Genomic DNA, 16,642 nt, shown 5'->3' with positions numbered 1-16,642 from the left:
AAAGATAAAAGAGGGGCGCCTGGGTAGCTCAGTCGGTTAAGCATCCGACTTCGGCTCAGGTCACGATCTCACAGTCCGTGAGTTCGAGCCCCGCGTCAGGCTCTGGGCTGATGGCTCAGAGCCTGGAGCCTGCTTCCGATTCTGTGTCTCCTTCTCTCTCTGCCCCTCCCCCATTCATGCTCTGTCTCTCTCTGTCTCAAAAATAAATAAAAACGTTAAAAAAAATCAAAAAGATAAAAGAACTAAGTTTAAGAAGAATCTGAAATGATTTAAATAGAGTGTGCATGTTTGTGCCAATGACTTTCTGCACTCTTACTTTCTGTACTTACTTTCTGTGTCTCCCTTTTAGAAAGCCGTGCCTCAGAAAAGGAGTTAATAATGATTGCTGGAGGGAATCAAAGCATTTTGCTCTGGATGGGAAAAAAGGTAAAAGTGGATCTCTAGATGTTCTATAACTTGGTTTTTAAAGCAAAACAAAGGGTTTTACCAAGTGTGGTGAATTCCAAAATCATCTAGTTCCTAGTCTGACTTTTGGAAAATAAACATTATTGATCCTTTACTGTCTAAACTACATAAGTATTGACTCCCAGAAATCAGCAGATTTGTCTCTGGTAAATGTCAAATCAGATTTCCTTAGATCTTTCCTTTGCCCTGCCAATGGCATTTGGTCAGTATCCTAGCAATCTAACAGGTTGACATTCTGAAAATTTTTTTTATTATTATGTTTATTTATTTTGGGGGGGGGGTGGGAGGGACAGAGAGAGAGGGAGACACAGAATCCGAAGCAAGGCTCCAGGCTCTGAGCTGTCCACACAGAGCCCCATGTGGGGCTCGAACCCATGAGTGTGAGATCATGACCTGAGTTGAAGTTGGACGCTCAACCGACTGAGCCACCCAGGTGCCCCCCCCCCCTTTTTTAATCATTGCTATGTTTATTTTGAGAGAGAGAGAGGGAGAGTGAGATGGAGTGCGACAGGTTGACATTCTAAAATGATATTCCCAGCCAGTACTGAAAAAGACCAGAGGTTCATAGGCCTGTGAATAGTGAGCTCATAACCTCCCCACCCTATGTTGCTGAGGCAATCCGAGTTCCTCCTTTCTACACACAGTCCTTTCAGCCTCCCCTTGAGGCTGTGTGATGCTCATTTTAATCCAGTTATACCTTACAAAGTGCTACGTGTTGGAGCACTCAGAAGTTTACTTCAGAGTTAAGCCCCTTGGACAAGATGTTGGCAACCAGCCAAATGATGTTACGTCTTGGTTAGAATCTCACTTTATGATTTCCTGGAGCTATGTTAATCCATATTTAAAAATCAGTATTACCCTGTATCCTTAGAATGTGCCTAAAAGGTGGATACCTGTTTCTGTTGTGTCTAAATTGCTGTGTTTTTCTTGTTTGTTTACAGAATTCCTATGTTAATCTGAGGAGGAAAATTCCTACATTGAACGAAGGAACTGTAAAGAGATGGATTGCTGATGTGGGGACTAAACAGTGGCAGAATACAAAAAAGTACATATCATGTGTCTTTCTGCTCATTTAGTTCTCTAAAGTCATGTTTCCCCCTGACTGGTTCTAAACAATACAGAGATGTGAGGTTTTATGGTCTTCAGAGAAACAGGACCGATACATAGGGTGTGTGTGTGTGTGTGTGTGTGTGTGTGTGTGTGTGTGTGTGTGTGTAGAGACAGACTTATTTATTTTTTAAATGTTTCTTTTATTTATTTTGAGAGAGAGAAAGTGTGTGAGTAGTAGGGGAGGGGCAGAGAGAGAGAATCCCAAGCAGACTCTGAAGAGCTCACGGGGCTCAATCCCATGAACCTATGATACCATGACCTGAGCCGAAATCAACAGTCAGATGCTTAACTGAGTCACCGAGACACCCCATGAGACAGAGACTTATTTTTAAGGAGTTGGCTTATGTGATTGTAGGAACTGAAAGTGCAAAATAATAATGCAGGCCAGCAGGCTGGAGACCCAGAGAAGGGTTAATATTGCAGCTTGAGTCCTAAGGCATTCTGGAAGCAGAATTCTCTATGTCTGGGAACCTTTTTCTCTTAAGGCCTTCAATGAATGGGTGAGGCACACCCTCAGTATGGAGGGTGATCTGCTTTACTCAAAGTCTATTGATTTAAATGTTAATCTCCTCTCAAAAATACCTTCGCAGGGTGCCTGGGTGGCTCAGTTGGTTAAGAGTCTGACTTCAGCGTAGGTCATGATCTCTCTGTTCACGAGTTAGAGCCCTGTGTTGGGCTCTGTGCTGGCAGCTCAGAGCCTGGAGCCTGTTGCAGATTCTGTGTCTCCCTCTCTCTCCCTGCCCCTCCCCTGCTCATGCTCTATCTCTCTCAAAAATAAAAAATAAACATTTTTTTAAAATGTAAAAAATACCTTCACAGCAACATCTAGATTGGTGTTTGACCAGATATTTGGGTTCCGTGGCCTAGCCAGGTTGACACTTAAAATTGGACATCACAACTAACCTGTAAGCTCCATGGGGGCAGCTTTCTTTATTGCAAGTCTTTGTACCTTTGATATGTTTGCATATATTGTGACTCTTCTGAGCAGGAAATACAGTTTGTCTATATAATTTCTCAACCCTGTTTGACTTTAGAACCACTTGTTGGTGGACTTCTATTCACAGCTGAACAGTGTGGGCAGTCTTGATCAAAACAGTGCAGCTCCTTCCATCTGTAAAGATTATACTTATTTTTATAAACCTTTCCTTTTAGAGATATTTTTACGTTTAGGTAATGGTTTCCTAATTCTGAAAAGTAGTTGTATGAAATAGTTTCATCATAATGGGCATAGATGACCAAGAACGCTGCTGGTGACTCCGCTTACTGTGGTAAGCACCGAGCAATGTATGGAATTGCCAAGTCACTGTGTTATACACCTGAAACTGATACATTATATGTCAACTATACTTCAATAATTACAAAACAAAAAACTTGTGCTGTTGCTTCCAAGATGCAACTTGGGTGTTTCCCCCCACCCCCATCCTTCCATTTAATATCTGGTAATTTTTTCTTCTACTTAAGTGGAACAAAAATAAATAGGGCTTGGAAAGCTGAGTGGGATGGGAATATTTTATTTATTCAAGGAAACACCCTAGGTCAATCCATTTCATCTTTCCCTACGGCTTCAGTGAGTACGTTATCTTTTTATTACTCATCTTTGCCACTGAAATTTTAAGATTGGAAGAATGGAAGAGACTTGTAGATGCCCAAGGCAAAGCATACGCAAACAAATCCAAGACAGAGAAGTTTCAAGGACTGTTATGATATGTTTTATTTATCATATCTCATGCTTAAGGAGGCATACACTATAATTTGTTTTAACCACCATCTTATTTCTAATACAGGGAAATCAGAGAGATATTTTCTTCTCCTGCTTGTCTGACTGGAAGTTTTTCAAGGGAAAGGTAATATAATATATGTATATATATATGTTTAAGATTCTGTTAAAAATAGTGTGTCCAGCATCATGACTGTAGTTAATACCATATTGTATACTTGAAAGTTGCTGAGAGAGTAGATCTTAAAAGTTCTTATAAGAAAAAAAAAAATCTTAACTATAAGTGCTGTTGGATGTTAACTAGACTCAACGTGGTAATTATTTCACAATATATACATAGATCTATGTGTTATGTTGTATGCACCTGGAACTAATATATTATATGTCGGTTTTGTTTCAATAAAAAAAATGAAAGATTACAAAGAAAATGGCTTGAGGGTAAAATAATTAGTTTGGTGTTTTTATCTCTTTTTAAAAATTACTTTTTTTTTTTAAAGTAGGCTTCATGCCCAGCACGGAGCCCAGTGCACTGAACTCACAACCCTGAGATCAAGACCTGAGCTGAGATGAAGAGTTGGACGTTTAACTGATTTAGCCACCTGGACACCCCTAAAAATTACTTTTTTTAACAAAAGCATATATATGAACACTGTAGAAAATGTCAAAAATAAAGACCTGTGACTGAAACAAATGAAAATTGGGGTGCCTGGCTGATTCAGTCAATAGAGCATGTGACTTTTGATCTCAGGTTGTGACTTCAAGCCTCAAGTTTGGTGTAGAGATTATTTAAAAATAAAATCTTTTTAAAAAAAGAAAAAATGAAAATCACCCATAATCCACTTAAAAGGAACAGCATTTGTTTATATATCTTTTTTCTGTGCAAATTTATTCTTTTACTAAAAATGTGATTATGTTGTTTATATATTACTTTTTTTGTTGTTGAGAGAAATCGCAAGCAAGGGAGGGGCAGAGAGCCAGGGAGACAGAATCTCAAACAGGCTCTGTGCTGTCAACACATAGCCTGATGTGGGGCTCGAACTCAAATTGTGGGATCATGACCTAAGCCGAGACCAAGAGTCAGACACTTAACCAACTGAGCCACCTAGGTGCTCCTGTATATTGTGGGTAATAAGCTTAGGAATCCCCTGGGCTTACACCAGTGGGTTAACAAGGCATAAAGAAGTACAAAGCCATAGGATGCTCACACCTGAGTTTGGGTAAACAAGATTAGAACCCCAGGATAGAGCAGGGGGTGAGAACCCCAGGATAGAGAAGGGGGTGCAAAGGCACCCAGACTAGAGAGGGGTGCAAAGGCCCCCAATACAAATGTATATGAGGTAAGCAAAATTAGGCATTCAGGGCAACAGTGCCCCCCCAATTTAGTACTATAGCAGAAAGCTGCTTTCATAGGAGGAAAGGACCAAGTTAAGTAAACAGGTAAATAGGGCTATAGACCACTGCACTGTGGGTGACGCTGCCCAGAGTGGAGCTGATTAGCGCAAAAAAAAAAAAAAAAGGGTGCCTTGTTAACCCTGAGGTTATTTGCCCTATTTGTCTTATCCCCTAGGCTAGCTAAGATAAACAGACATGGCGCCTTCTGTCTGCCGTTAACATCTGCTCATCTGCCTGGCGCCAGGATTTTGTTTTATATTGACCCAAACCCCAAACACCATATATCTTCAAAACTCCCTTTGCCTCATGCCCGTGAGTTAATGTTCACAGATTCATTGTCTCTTTGTGCATGTCCATCACATTTGTAAGCCTTCTGATCTTAATAAATACAGGCCAAGGACCCTTATTTGGGGCTCTTGTCTTTTCCCAGACATTAGTCATCTCTTGCTTTAATCCTGCATCCCGCTCTCTTGGTGGCCAAGAAAGAACTTCAGACTTAGAGTCTGTGACAGTATATTACTTTATATTTAATATATTTGTCCATTTTCAGTCTATTAATAAGTTCATGTTATTCAATATTTTTCTTAAACATGATTGTGATGGTATTCCATGGGAAGGACATAACCTTAATTTATTTAGCCATTACCTTACTGCAAGATCGTAAGTTTTCTTTGAATTTTTGAATATTATGAAAGAATGACTTCGCACATCTTTCCCTAAATATTTATATAATATCTGAAAAATGTTATTGATTTTCAGACAGCAAATACATGTATTATTTTATAAAGAATGTGTCTATGTCCAAGACACTGAGCATATTTAGTTAATAAATGTAATTCATAAGTTAAGATACTTAAACATTTCATTAGTAATTTTCTGTTGCAACATTAAGAATTTACTGCTCTGAAGGAAATTTTTTTAAACCCAACTTTCAGTTCATGTAACTGGGATAAATGGTCATTTTTTTGAGAAATGGGAAAAACCTTTAACTATTTTTTAAGTAAATATTTAAGGTAAGACAATATCTGAGTTAAACTTGGATAGTATACATACATATATATATAGTTAATTCGGTCTTGATATTTTTTGGCGTTTTAGAAATAATCATAAGTTGTCAACTGCATTTTCAATTGTATTTGTATTTAGCCAAATTACATTTATTGTAAAGCTGAGGGAAATACTAATTTTATTGAAATGAAAAAAGGTTCAGAAGAAACTTTTCATCTGAATTAATAATCTGATAAAATATTTTATTTTGAAGAGTGCTGCTTCACTTATCCATTGATTTTTCCTTCTACAGAAGAGCTGCAGAAACGATGCCTGTTCACTTGGACTTAAATAAAGCAAGAAATGCTTTTAAGGAGTTAACTCAGAAGGACTGGATTGCTAACACGGTAGTATTCCTTAGATTGTTATTTAGGAAAAGAAACTACACTAAATCATTTTTTATAAGAACTCAAAATTTCAGAAAAAAAATACCTTGTTTTGAGATTCTCTGAGAGCCTATAGCATAGTAAGATGAGATGAAACTCACATGGTATTCAGGAGTTGGCCCCCTGGGGGCACAATGTTCGCTATCATAGTCACACAGATTACAAATAGTCTGAATGGTTCATCTGTATACACACACACACACACACACACACACACACACACACGTATGCACAGATGCACATCCTCTCTAGAGGGAGTTTTGTCACCTCCTGGCTGTGAGGAAGATGATTAAAGGATGTGTTGAGATTGGTACACTACCATACAAACAGCATGTTCTTTGCAATGGTCTTAAACGTAAGTATAGAAATGAGAACACTTGTTTTTGGTGTGAATATCCCCCTTACCAGGGACTGCCTGGATTCTTTTTCTCTGTGTTTTTCTATAGGTTCTAGAATGTTATTACCCTTTTAGGGATTGTCGCTTCTTTGTTTCAGTATTAAGTCTTTAGGTTTTCCACTTGCAGATGCTCCAAACATGTTTCCTTTATTAATTTAGCTTTTCTTAAGCAGCCTTTATTAATTTATTTCTCTGTTCCCTTATACTGGTTGATCTAGGGGTAGTACTGTCTATGTTCGCTCAGTCTGTTTCTTTTTGGGTCTCACTCTGGTTCCTTCTCTCGCCCTCTCTTTCACTTCTCTCTCCCTAGGCCCCTCTGTCTTCCCCCTTCCATCCCCCTGCTCCTCCTCTCTTTCCTCCTCTCCCTTTCTTCCTTCCTGTCTTCCCTATCTCTCCTCTCCTCTTTCTTTTTCCCTCTCTCCCATTCCCTTCTATTTCTCTCTCTCTTCCTTTCCCCCTCCCTGTCTTCCCCTCTCCCTCTCCCTCTTATTTGCTCTTGGCCTCTGTTTTTGTACCTTTGATTCTTTTTCCCTTTCAGTCTCCCTGACATCTCTCCTTCCTTCCTCTCTGCTGCCTTGCATGCTCTCTTACTCTGCCATAACCAGCATTCTGTATCTGAGCCTCAGGGTCTCTTTACACACGCTTCTTTCTCTCAAGGGAAGATGAAAGTTTAATTGTGTTAACTTTGGCAGAACCACAGCCCTATTGGGGGTCTGAGGAAAGTGGATCCCTATTTATGCACCTTTATCAGGACTCTGCAGCATTTAGTGGAAAGAGCACCATTTCTGCATCTGTGGAGAGATGAGTTTGGGCCAGTTCCTCACTAAAGCTAATTATACCTTTGATTGTGCCAGAACAATATTGTATGATATGCTGTCAACATAATCATAGAGCAGTGTTCCATTATTTCAGACCAGATAGTTGGATCATAAGACCTATAATGTTTCTTTCTATTTTGAGATTTCTGTGACATAGATACACAGATTTTTGCAATTCATTTATTAATTCAGGAAATACTTGAATAGTTGCTATGTGTAGGGCACTGTGGTGAGGACTTCTGATGAAAATGAAAGATCCATACTGCCTGTCTTTAAAATGGTTAGTGGGACCCACGACATGAACATGCAGATGTTAGTGGGAAGGCTGGGTGTGTTTTCCACTCCACTGTCTTCCCTGATGTCTCACTTAGAACCTAGTAGATGTATAATAAATATTTTTAGATGAATTAATTCAGTCATCACTAGGGCCATGGATGTTCACCTCTACTTAGACTACTCAAACAAGGTCCCCAGAGTAAGTACAAATTTACCAGGTGCCTACCTCAGGAATAGCATTCCTGGCAGTCAGGGAAGTGTACCCTGAGGCCCAGTGTGTGAAACAATACAACTGACCCGAGAATATCACAGTAGTTCTGTAGGGTTGGGAGAAGGTTGTGAGGCTTGAGGATATGACAGATGATGAGCAAAGAGGTAAGAGGGGTGTGTGTTACCAAGATTGTTTATAAAATAGGTATGTGCCCTCTAAGTACTGAACCATGTAGTAGGAGTCTGGCTTAATGAGTTTTTTGTTTGCTTTGTTTTTTGTTTTTTGGGGTTTTTTGGTAATGTTTATTTTTGAGAGAGAGAGACAGAGCATGAGCAGGGTGGGGCAGAGAGAGGGAGACACAGAATCTGAAGCAGGCTCCAGGCTCTGAACACTGTGGTCAGCAAAGAGCCCGAAGCAGGGCTCGAACTCACAAACCATGATGAGATCCTGATCTGAGCCGAGGGTGGATGCTCAACTGATGAGCCACCCAGGCACCCCTGGCATAGTGTTTTGATATAAAAATAGATAATTATAAGAATTTATACATTTAGAGATACCATTTAGCTAATATCATAATTGAATGGTTAAGAGTTTGGGCTTTGGAGTCAGAAAGATCCAGAAGAGATTCCCACTTAGCTCTGTGACCTTGAGCAAATAACAGATTTCTTGCCTGTAAAATAGGGTCAATAATATCATGTATGTTCTAGAAAAAAATAAGGATTAAGTGACGTAATTAACATATGTAAGTCACTCAGCATAACATCTGACAAATAAGTACTCCATAAATACTAGCATAGCTTTTGAGTGGGTTTTGAAACAAATTATTTCTTTTATCTGATACACATCACATAAACATTCAGAATTGCATTTGAATTTTTGCTGAACACTTGTGTTCTGAATTGGGGAAGTGGTAAGGATGTCAGAAGAGCTGGAAACTAGAGTTTGTAGTGGAGGGAGTTCGTGATGAGACAGGTAGTCATATGAGAAGATAGTTGGAAACCATGTTGGTTTTTGTTGTTTGGATTATTGCTTTTTGTTTAGGGTTTCTATTTTTGTTTTTCTTTGGTGTTCTTAAACATTCTTTTTCTTAAAAAAAATGAGGGGGCAGAATGTAGTATTTACTATTGGGAGGGCTGCCTGTTCTGAATTCCTTGTTTATCTAGTATTCCTTGTTGATCTAGTGTAATTCTTACACACGTGATTTCTTCTTGACCTCCTTCATGTTTCATAGCAATAGAGTGGGGATAATGCTCATCACCTACCTTGGGTATCTGGGAGGCTAGGTGAGATGGGATGTAAATGTGGATTTTAGGACTGAATGATCACTCTAGTTGGAATGAAACTCCAGGTTCTAGATTTTCTTTTATTATAAGTTGCATCCTGCTATGTTTTGAGTGTCTTTTTCCTAATCCTTTTTGACCGCAGATAACTACATGTCTCAAGGATAATCTGCTCAAAAATCTTCCGTTTCATTCTCCACACCAAGAAGCTTTAGAAATTTTCTTCCTTCTTCCTGAATGTCCCATGATGCATGATTATAACAACTGGGAGAGCCTGGTGGTTCCGTTTGCAGAGGCTGTTTGTGCCATGAGTAACCAGTCTTTAGGCGTTCTGGGTAAGACTGAAGATTTCACGTTTGAAAATACTTTCACCATCCTTTCCATGGAAACACATGCCTGCTAAAGTTATAGCCAAGCTTAGATACTTGTAAATATGTTCATGGTTTTTAGTTCATACTGTTAGCATATTGTAAAGATGCTGTAGTAATTATTATAGTCATTCAAAATAGATTGTTTTGTACCTTTTAAGAGTTTTGGTAATGGTACATGTGTGGTTTGGGCATGAGGTCCTTTGTCCCCAACTTTTCATTATGAAAAATTTCATACATACAAGTTGAAAGAATAGTGCAGTGAATACTCATATATTCTCTATTTCGGAGTCAACGACAGTTAATTTATTGCCATGTATGTTTCTCTCTTTATGTGAAGAGTACATTTTATTTTTGCTGAGGTACTTGAAAGTAAGTTGGAGACATCATGACATTTTACCTATAATATTTCAGCATGCATCTCCTGAGAACATGAGATCCTGCCTTACCCCATCATTATCACATCTAATAAAATTAGCCATAATTCCTTAATATCTAGGTCATATTCAAATTTCTGCACCTGTCCCAAAAGCATTTTACAGCCTTTGTTTTGAGTCTTAAGTCACTTGTCCTATTGAACACCCCACATCTAGATTTGTCTGATTATTTCTACCTTTTTCTGTATCTCCAGTACACTGGCTGTTAGATCTAGGGTCTTGGTTAGATTTAATGAGGTTTTTGAAACAGTGCATTCAGCCCAAGGAAGTCCATTCTTATGTTTTATTAAACATAGGTAAGTAGTGATAACAAGCTAGTTTTAAGTTTCTTGGATTTTTTTTACAATGCTGAGAGGTATGTGTGTGTTTCCTTAAAATAAGCTTCTTGGGCCAACAACGGGCTTGAACTCCTGCCCCTGTGATTGAGTCACATACTCTACCAATTGAGCCAGCCGGGCACTCCTAGAGATGTTTTTTTGGTTGTTGTTTTTTTTTTTTTTTAATTTTTTAAAAATATTTTTGAGACAGAGAGCAAGTGGGGAGGGGCAGAGAGAGAGAGGGAGAGAGAGAATCCCAAGCATGCCCTGACACGGGGCACAATGTCATGGTTGGGGAATCGAGCCTCGCATTGGGCTTTGCACTAGCGGCATAGAGCCTGCTTTGGAGCCTCCCTCTGTCTCTGCCCCTCCTCCATGTGTGATCTCTCTCAAAAATAAACATTAAAAAAAAAAAAGATGTAAAAACTCATACTGTATGTAAGAAAAGAGTTGTGTAATTGTGAATAATTCTTAAATCTGGTTTTAAGACAGCATGCTGTTATATCTGGGCAAAAAAAAAAAAATGACTAATCTTGTTGGGTTTTTTCCCCAGGAATTAATTAGATCATGGTTTTGTTACATTCGAGGGATTGTTTTTTCTAGGTTGTTAAATTCTTAAAATTTCATTGCACTTGTAGTTACTGAAAAGTACTACAAATGAGTTTTTGTAACTGATACATACAATAGTGTTCCATCAGTTTGGGAAACTATTGACCACTTTTTTACCTGTAAGAATCCATGAGAAATTACATGCTAAAAAGTACTTACCTTTGTGTCCCTCAGAGGAGTACTGGGCATCTCTGCAGGAACCTGCTTTCAGCAGGCTGGTCCAGATGTTTAAAGGAGCCATCACTGCTCAACTGCATTACTGGACTGAAAGCTCTGAGGACAACTGTCACGTTAAGGCTCTCCTAGAAATGCTGAGAAAGCTGTACAGGGTAAGGATTCTCTTAGACATTGACAGATTTTTATTTTGCAGTAAAAATTCCGTTGGTTTCAGCTGGCCTGAATCTTAAGCAGACTCCTGAAACATGGCATTTATATTACTGTTTAAAATTTTGTTTTCTGTGAGTTAAGTCCTGCATATACAGGAGTGTATACACTTACCTATGTGCAAATTGAAGTAATAAAACAGATGTTAGTGTAACTGCTGCCCATGTTAAAAAAGAAAACATTTTCAGTACTTTAGAAATGTCTGTGTATCTTACACCTCCACACCTGGAGATTTGTACCTCCAAAATCCTGGATTTTGGGTTAATCATTCCCTTTATGGTTTTAGTACCGTATATGTCTTGAGAGACTATGTTGTTTAATTTTGCTATTTTTGAAATGTATCTGAGTGAAATGTACACTTACTACATAACATTTTGCTTTGTACATTTATCCCAATTAGTATTTATGGATGCATTTCATTTTCACTCCTACATTGTGGTCCATAGCGCGAATCTTAGCATAATTATCCATTCCAGAATTAAGGGAGATATGTAATGGTCACAGTTTTGGGGGGAGGGGTGCTTCTTCTATGAGAAAAGATGCTGCTGTATATATTTTCATACACATACCTTGGCATTCATGGGTCAAAGTTTGGTTTGTACACTCCATACCTAGTTTTGGCATTGATAGGTTGTAGGATATGTATGTGTTCTTTATTGATAGTGACAAACTGTCTTCCAAAATGGTTGGACTAATTTAAATCCTTTCCAAGTCACGATGAGAGTACCTGTTGCTCCAAGTCTGGTTTTAAAATTTAGAAAATATTTTCAGTATTAAATGATATCAAATTATGATTTTAACTCTATTTCCCTGGTTCTAATGCATTAGAGCATGTTGTCATGTTTATAATTGCAATATTTGTTTCTTGTGTCAAAGGTCTGTGTGACTTTCATTCAGCTTAAATGTATTTGACTTTTTTTAAATTGCTTATAGGGGTTCTTTTTATGTTGTAAATCAGTCCTTTGTCAATTGTATGTGTTGCAAATGTCATATCCCAGTTTGTAGCTTGGCTTTTCACTTTGTGGTGTTTTCTTTTTTTTATCAACCCCCATTCTTAATCTTTTTTTAAATGTTTGTTTATTTTGAGAGGGAGAGCATGTGCATGTGGAGGGGCAGTGGGGAGAAAGAGAGGGAGAGAGTCCCAAGCAGGCTACGCACTGTCAGCACAGCCCAGTGTGGGGCTCACTCTCATGAAAAGTGAGATCATGACCTGAGCCGAAATCAAGAGTCAGACACTTAACCAACTGAGCCACCCAGACACCCCAACCATGTTCTTAATTTTAATACAGATAAATTTGATAATCTAGTCTTTTATAGTTTTTACTCTTTGTGTCTTATTCTAAGCTTTTTTTTTCTTCCAAGTTTTTAAATTATTACCATAAATCAGAAGGTCTTTGTGGAAAGGACCAGAGAGTAGTAAGTATTTTAGACTTTGTTAGGCATATCTGTTATAGCTACAACTATTACACTCTGTGGTAACATCATGAAAGCAGCCATAGGCAGTACAAAAATGAATGCGTGGGTGACCTCTGGGTGGCTCAGTAGTTTGAGCATCCAACTTCGGATCAGTTCATGATCTCAGTTTGTGAGTTGAGCCCCGTGTCAGGCTCTTTGCTGACAGCTCAGAGTCTTGAGCCTGCTTCGAATTCTGTGTCTCTGTCTCTCTCTGCCCCTCCCCTGCTTACTCTTTGTCTCTTTCTCTCTCTCAAAAATAAATAAACGTCAAAAAAATTATTTAAAAAAATTTAAAAAGAGTGGGTGAGGCTGTGTTCCAATAAGATTTTGGCCTGAAAGCTGCTCTAGATAGTCTTGTAACAGAAGTGACAGTTGGAGCCCAAGGGAGAGGTTAAACAGAGTCCCATATAACTATGTCTAATATTTAAAAGGTTAGAAACCTGGCCAAAAAACTGGAATAAATATACTCTGAAATAAAATATTCTCTACCCACCCACCTTGATAAATAAACCTTCCTAATGACTGGGGAGGATTTAAATTTAGAAATCTTGGACTCCTTATGGAGTTTTTCACTGAAAGGTGGAGGTTCAAGGCAGATGCCTCCATATGTCCTCTTCTTTTCCTCCCTTGGTTTTGTCCCACACTAGAGGTATCATGTACCCACGTGTGGCCATATGTCCACAACCCATACGTCTGCATTCCGTCCCTGCCTCCATGACAGCTGCACCTTAGCCACCTTTGGAGCACCAGAACCTAGGACTGTGCTCACCTGTAATACAGTCTACTCTCGAGAAACCATGCAGGGGAAGAGGTCTGTGCATGTAGTCAGGGCCCCTTGCTCTGCAGACTTCTTATCTTAGTTTTACTTTTTTGAGAAAGGGCTTGGCTGGAGGAAGGCCAGGGCAAGGACCTATAAGTCATGGATCCAGAGCAGAAAGCCACTCATATCCAGGTCTAAAGGGAGTATTGATTTTGGCTTTGCCTTTCAGAATTTGGTGTTTGATCCAATTGGAAATTTATGTTAAACTTATATTTTATTATTTTCCATATGAAAATAATTACCAAGCATCCCTTACTGAAATCCTGTCCTTTCCCTGCTGATAGGCAATGCAAACAAACAAACAGAACTCTTACTGGGAATTTGATTGGAGTTGCATTGAATCTATATTTCACTTTGGGGAGAATTGATCTCTTTAGTATTACGAATTTTCATGGTGTCTGTTTCTTCCACTTATTAGATAGTCTTTAAAGTCTTTAAAAAATTGTGTTATTTTACTATGAAAGTCTGGGATATGTTTAGCTAAATCTGTTTCACTATATTTAGCTTTTTTAGATTTTATAGATGGTATCTTTTAAAAATTATATTATCTGTTGGTTTGTAGGGATGCATTAGTTTTTGAATATTTTTATATAGCCAGCAAATTTGATAAATTTTCACATTCTTATCTAGTAATTTACCTGTAGGTTCTCTTGTATTTCCTGTGCATGCAATCATGTATTTGAGAAAAATACTTTTTTTTATTTCTAATTCACATACATTTTATTTCTTTCCTTTGCCATGTTGCATTGGCTAAGCCTTCGTGTACCTTGGTACAGTCCCTGTTGAATAGAAGTGTTGGTCATAATAGGTTCCTTATCTTGTTCGTGATTTTATTTATTTTTAGGTATTTTATTAAAACAATTTTTTTTTAATTTTTTTTTCAATGTTTTTATTTATTTTTGGGACAGAGAGAGACAGAGCATGAACGGGGGAGGGGCAGAGACAGAGGGAGACACAGAATCGGAAACAGGCTCCAGGCTCTGAGCCATCAGCCCAGAGCCCGATGCGGGGCTCGAGCTCACGGACCGCGAGATCTTGACCTGGCTGAAGTCAGATGCTTAACCAACTGTCACCCAGGCGCCCCTAAAACAATTTTTTTGTATATGTTTATTTATTTTGGAGAGAGAGAGAGACCACATGAGTGGGGGAGGAGGAGCAGAAAGAAAAGGGGACAGAGCATCCAAAACAGGCTCTGTACTGACAGCAGAGAGCCCAATGTGGGGCTCAAAACCACGAACTGTGAGATCATGACCTGAGCCAAAGTTGGACGCTTAATGACTGAGCCATCTGGGTGCCCCTAAGTATTTTAAGTTATCTCTGTATCCAGCATGAGGCTTGAACCCCAAGATCAAGAGTCACATGCTCCACTGACTGAGCCAGCCAGGTGCCCCTTGTTTGTGATTTTAAAGGAAAAATTTGAATATCACTATTAAATAGAATGTTTAGGGTTTTTGAAAATAACCTATCAAGGATGTTCTTAAATTGTTACCATTTTAAATCCAAACAAATGTTGACTTCCTCCCTTCCTACTGAAATTCCAGTTTATATGTTAGACCATCTCACTCTGTCTTCCATGTCTCTTAACCTTTCTGTCCTATTTTCTGTCTCTGATTGCATCCCATTCTGGATGATTTCTTCAGCCATATCTTTCCATGAATTCTCTTTTCAGTAATTTTGCCTGCTAATAAAACTGCCCTTTGAGTTTTTATTTCAAGTAATTAGTGTTTTTCACTTGCAGAAGTTTTTCACTTGCAGAATTGTTTTTTTGAAACTTTTTATTCTTGGTCATTATTTATGGTATCTTCATCTTGCCTTTATCTTCAGGCTTCCATTTTTCCTTAATTAAATCTCTAGAAGTTATACCTTTGGTATGTGAAGTCTTTACAGGCCAGCTTTGTCCTCTCTTGCTTCTGTTGAATCTTCCTTACAGCGCCTTCGTTATTGTGTGTTTTATGACTCTGTGTGTGCGTGCGTGTGTGTGTGTGTGTGTGTGTGTGTGTGTGTGTTCATGTTCATGTTCCTTGGAACATTATCTTTTGGAATTCTTTGAGGGCTGTTTCTCCAGGGAGAATTCGCTTCTGCCAGGAGACACCACTTTGGTTTGGTACTACTTTCTTTCTTTTTTTTCTTTTCTTTTGTTTTTTTTTTTAAGTAATCTCTATACCCAGTGCAGGGCTTGAACCCACAACCTCAAGATCAAGAGTCGCACACTCCACTGACTGTGCCAGCCAGGCACCCCTTGACATGTTTTTTTAATGCATTTAGTTTCACCACTTAAATTTAAACTTTTGGTTTCTCTTGGAAACCGAAATTTAAACTTTTAAATTTAAACTTTCGGTTTCTCTTGGAAAACTAAAGCATTTAGGAAAAGGGGTCTGATACTGTTATTGTTTTTTTCAGGTGAGACATGAATTCTGCAATTTGGTAGTTTCCTCTATACCTTACTGTCTTACACTCAGCAGGCCTCATTTGTTAAGACGCCATCAAGATCCTGTAGGCATTACATATGTGATGCCTGGTTTAATCCAATCCCCGTTCAATAAATCAATACAGTTGGGGGCGCCTGGGTGGCGCAGTCGGTTAAGCGTCCGACTTCAGCCAGGTCACGATCTCGCGGTCTGTGAGTTCGAGCCCCGCGTCGGGCTCTGGGCTGATGGCTCGGAGCCTGGAGCCTGTTTCCGATTCTGTGTCTCCCTCTCTCTCTGCCCTTCCCCCGTTCATGCTCTGTCTCTCTCTGTCCCAAAAATAAATAAATGTTAAAAAAAAAATAAATAAATAAAAAAAATAAATCAATACAGTTGGGCCCAAAGAAGTGAAAAGAGTTGCTCAAGTAACTTAAAAACAACTTAGCCACTTGGCAGTTTGGTACTACTTTAAATTAAATTCTTGATTTGAAGCTCTTTAGATCTCTAGGTATGGTGTGAATGCAGTGTGCGAATTTTCAGGAAAGTCCTTCTGTGAGTGCAAATACTGTAGGTGATATTTTTTTCCACAGCTTGGCACCGTTTTAACTAGCTGCAGTTCCCTTCATGGGCTTGAGTCAAGGTGTGGGGGTGGGTTGATGTAGGAATGGAGGAAAGAGCCTGTTCATTTCTAGTTTACCCTCACTGTGATGGTTCAGCCCTTTTGGATCCCAGATTTATGAGGTGGTGT

General features: G+C 38.8%; 1 protein-coding gene across 3 annotated transcripts in view; it reads left to right on the top strand.

Moving 5' to 3' along the window:
* Nucleotides 1–16,642, top strand: part of HERC5 (HECT and RLD domain containing E3 ubiquitin protein ligase 5) — a 46,746-nt gene that overhangs the window by 12,472 nt on the left and 17,632 nt on the right. For all 3 annotated transcript variants that reach the window (XM_047855512.1, XM_047855513.1, XM_047855515.1), the window contains exons 8-13: nucleotides 350–426; nucleotides 1,407–1,510; nucleotides 3,360–3,419; nucleotides 5,985–6,078; nucleotides 9,245–9,434; nucleotides 11,005–11,159. In XM_047855512.1, coding sequence (XP_047711468.1) covers nucleotides 350–426; nucleotides 1,407–1,510; nucleotides 3,360–3,419; nucleotides 5,985–6,078; nucleotides 9,245–9,434; nucleotides 11,005–11,159 — 680 coding nt within the window. The remainder of the gene's footprint in view (nucleotides 1–349; nucleotides 427–1,406; nucleotides 1,511–3,359; nucleotides 3,420–5,984; nucleotides 6,079–9,244; nucleotides 9,435–11,004; nucleotides 11,160–16,642) is intronic.

This window comes from Prionailurus viverrinus, chromosome B1, assembly GCF_022837055.1.
Source record: "Prionailurus viverrinus isolate Anna chromosome B1, UM_Priviv_1.0, whole genome shotgun sequence".
Classification (NCBI taxonomy): Eukaryota; Metazoa; Chordata; class Mammalia; order Carnivora; family Felidae; genus Prionailurus; species Prionailurus viverrinus.
This window is presented reverse-complemented; position numbering and strand designations above follow the sequence as displayed.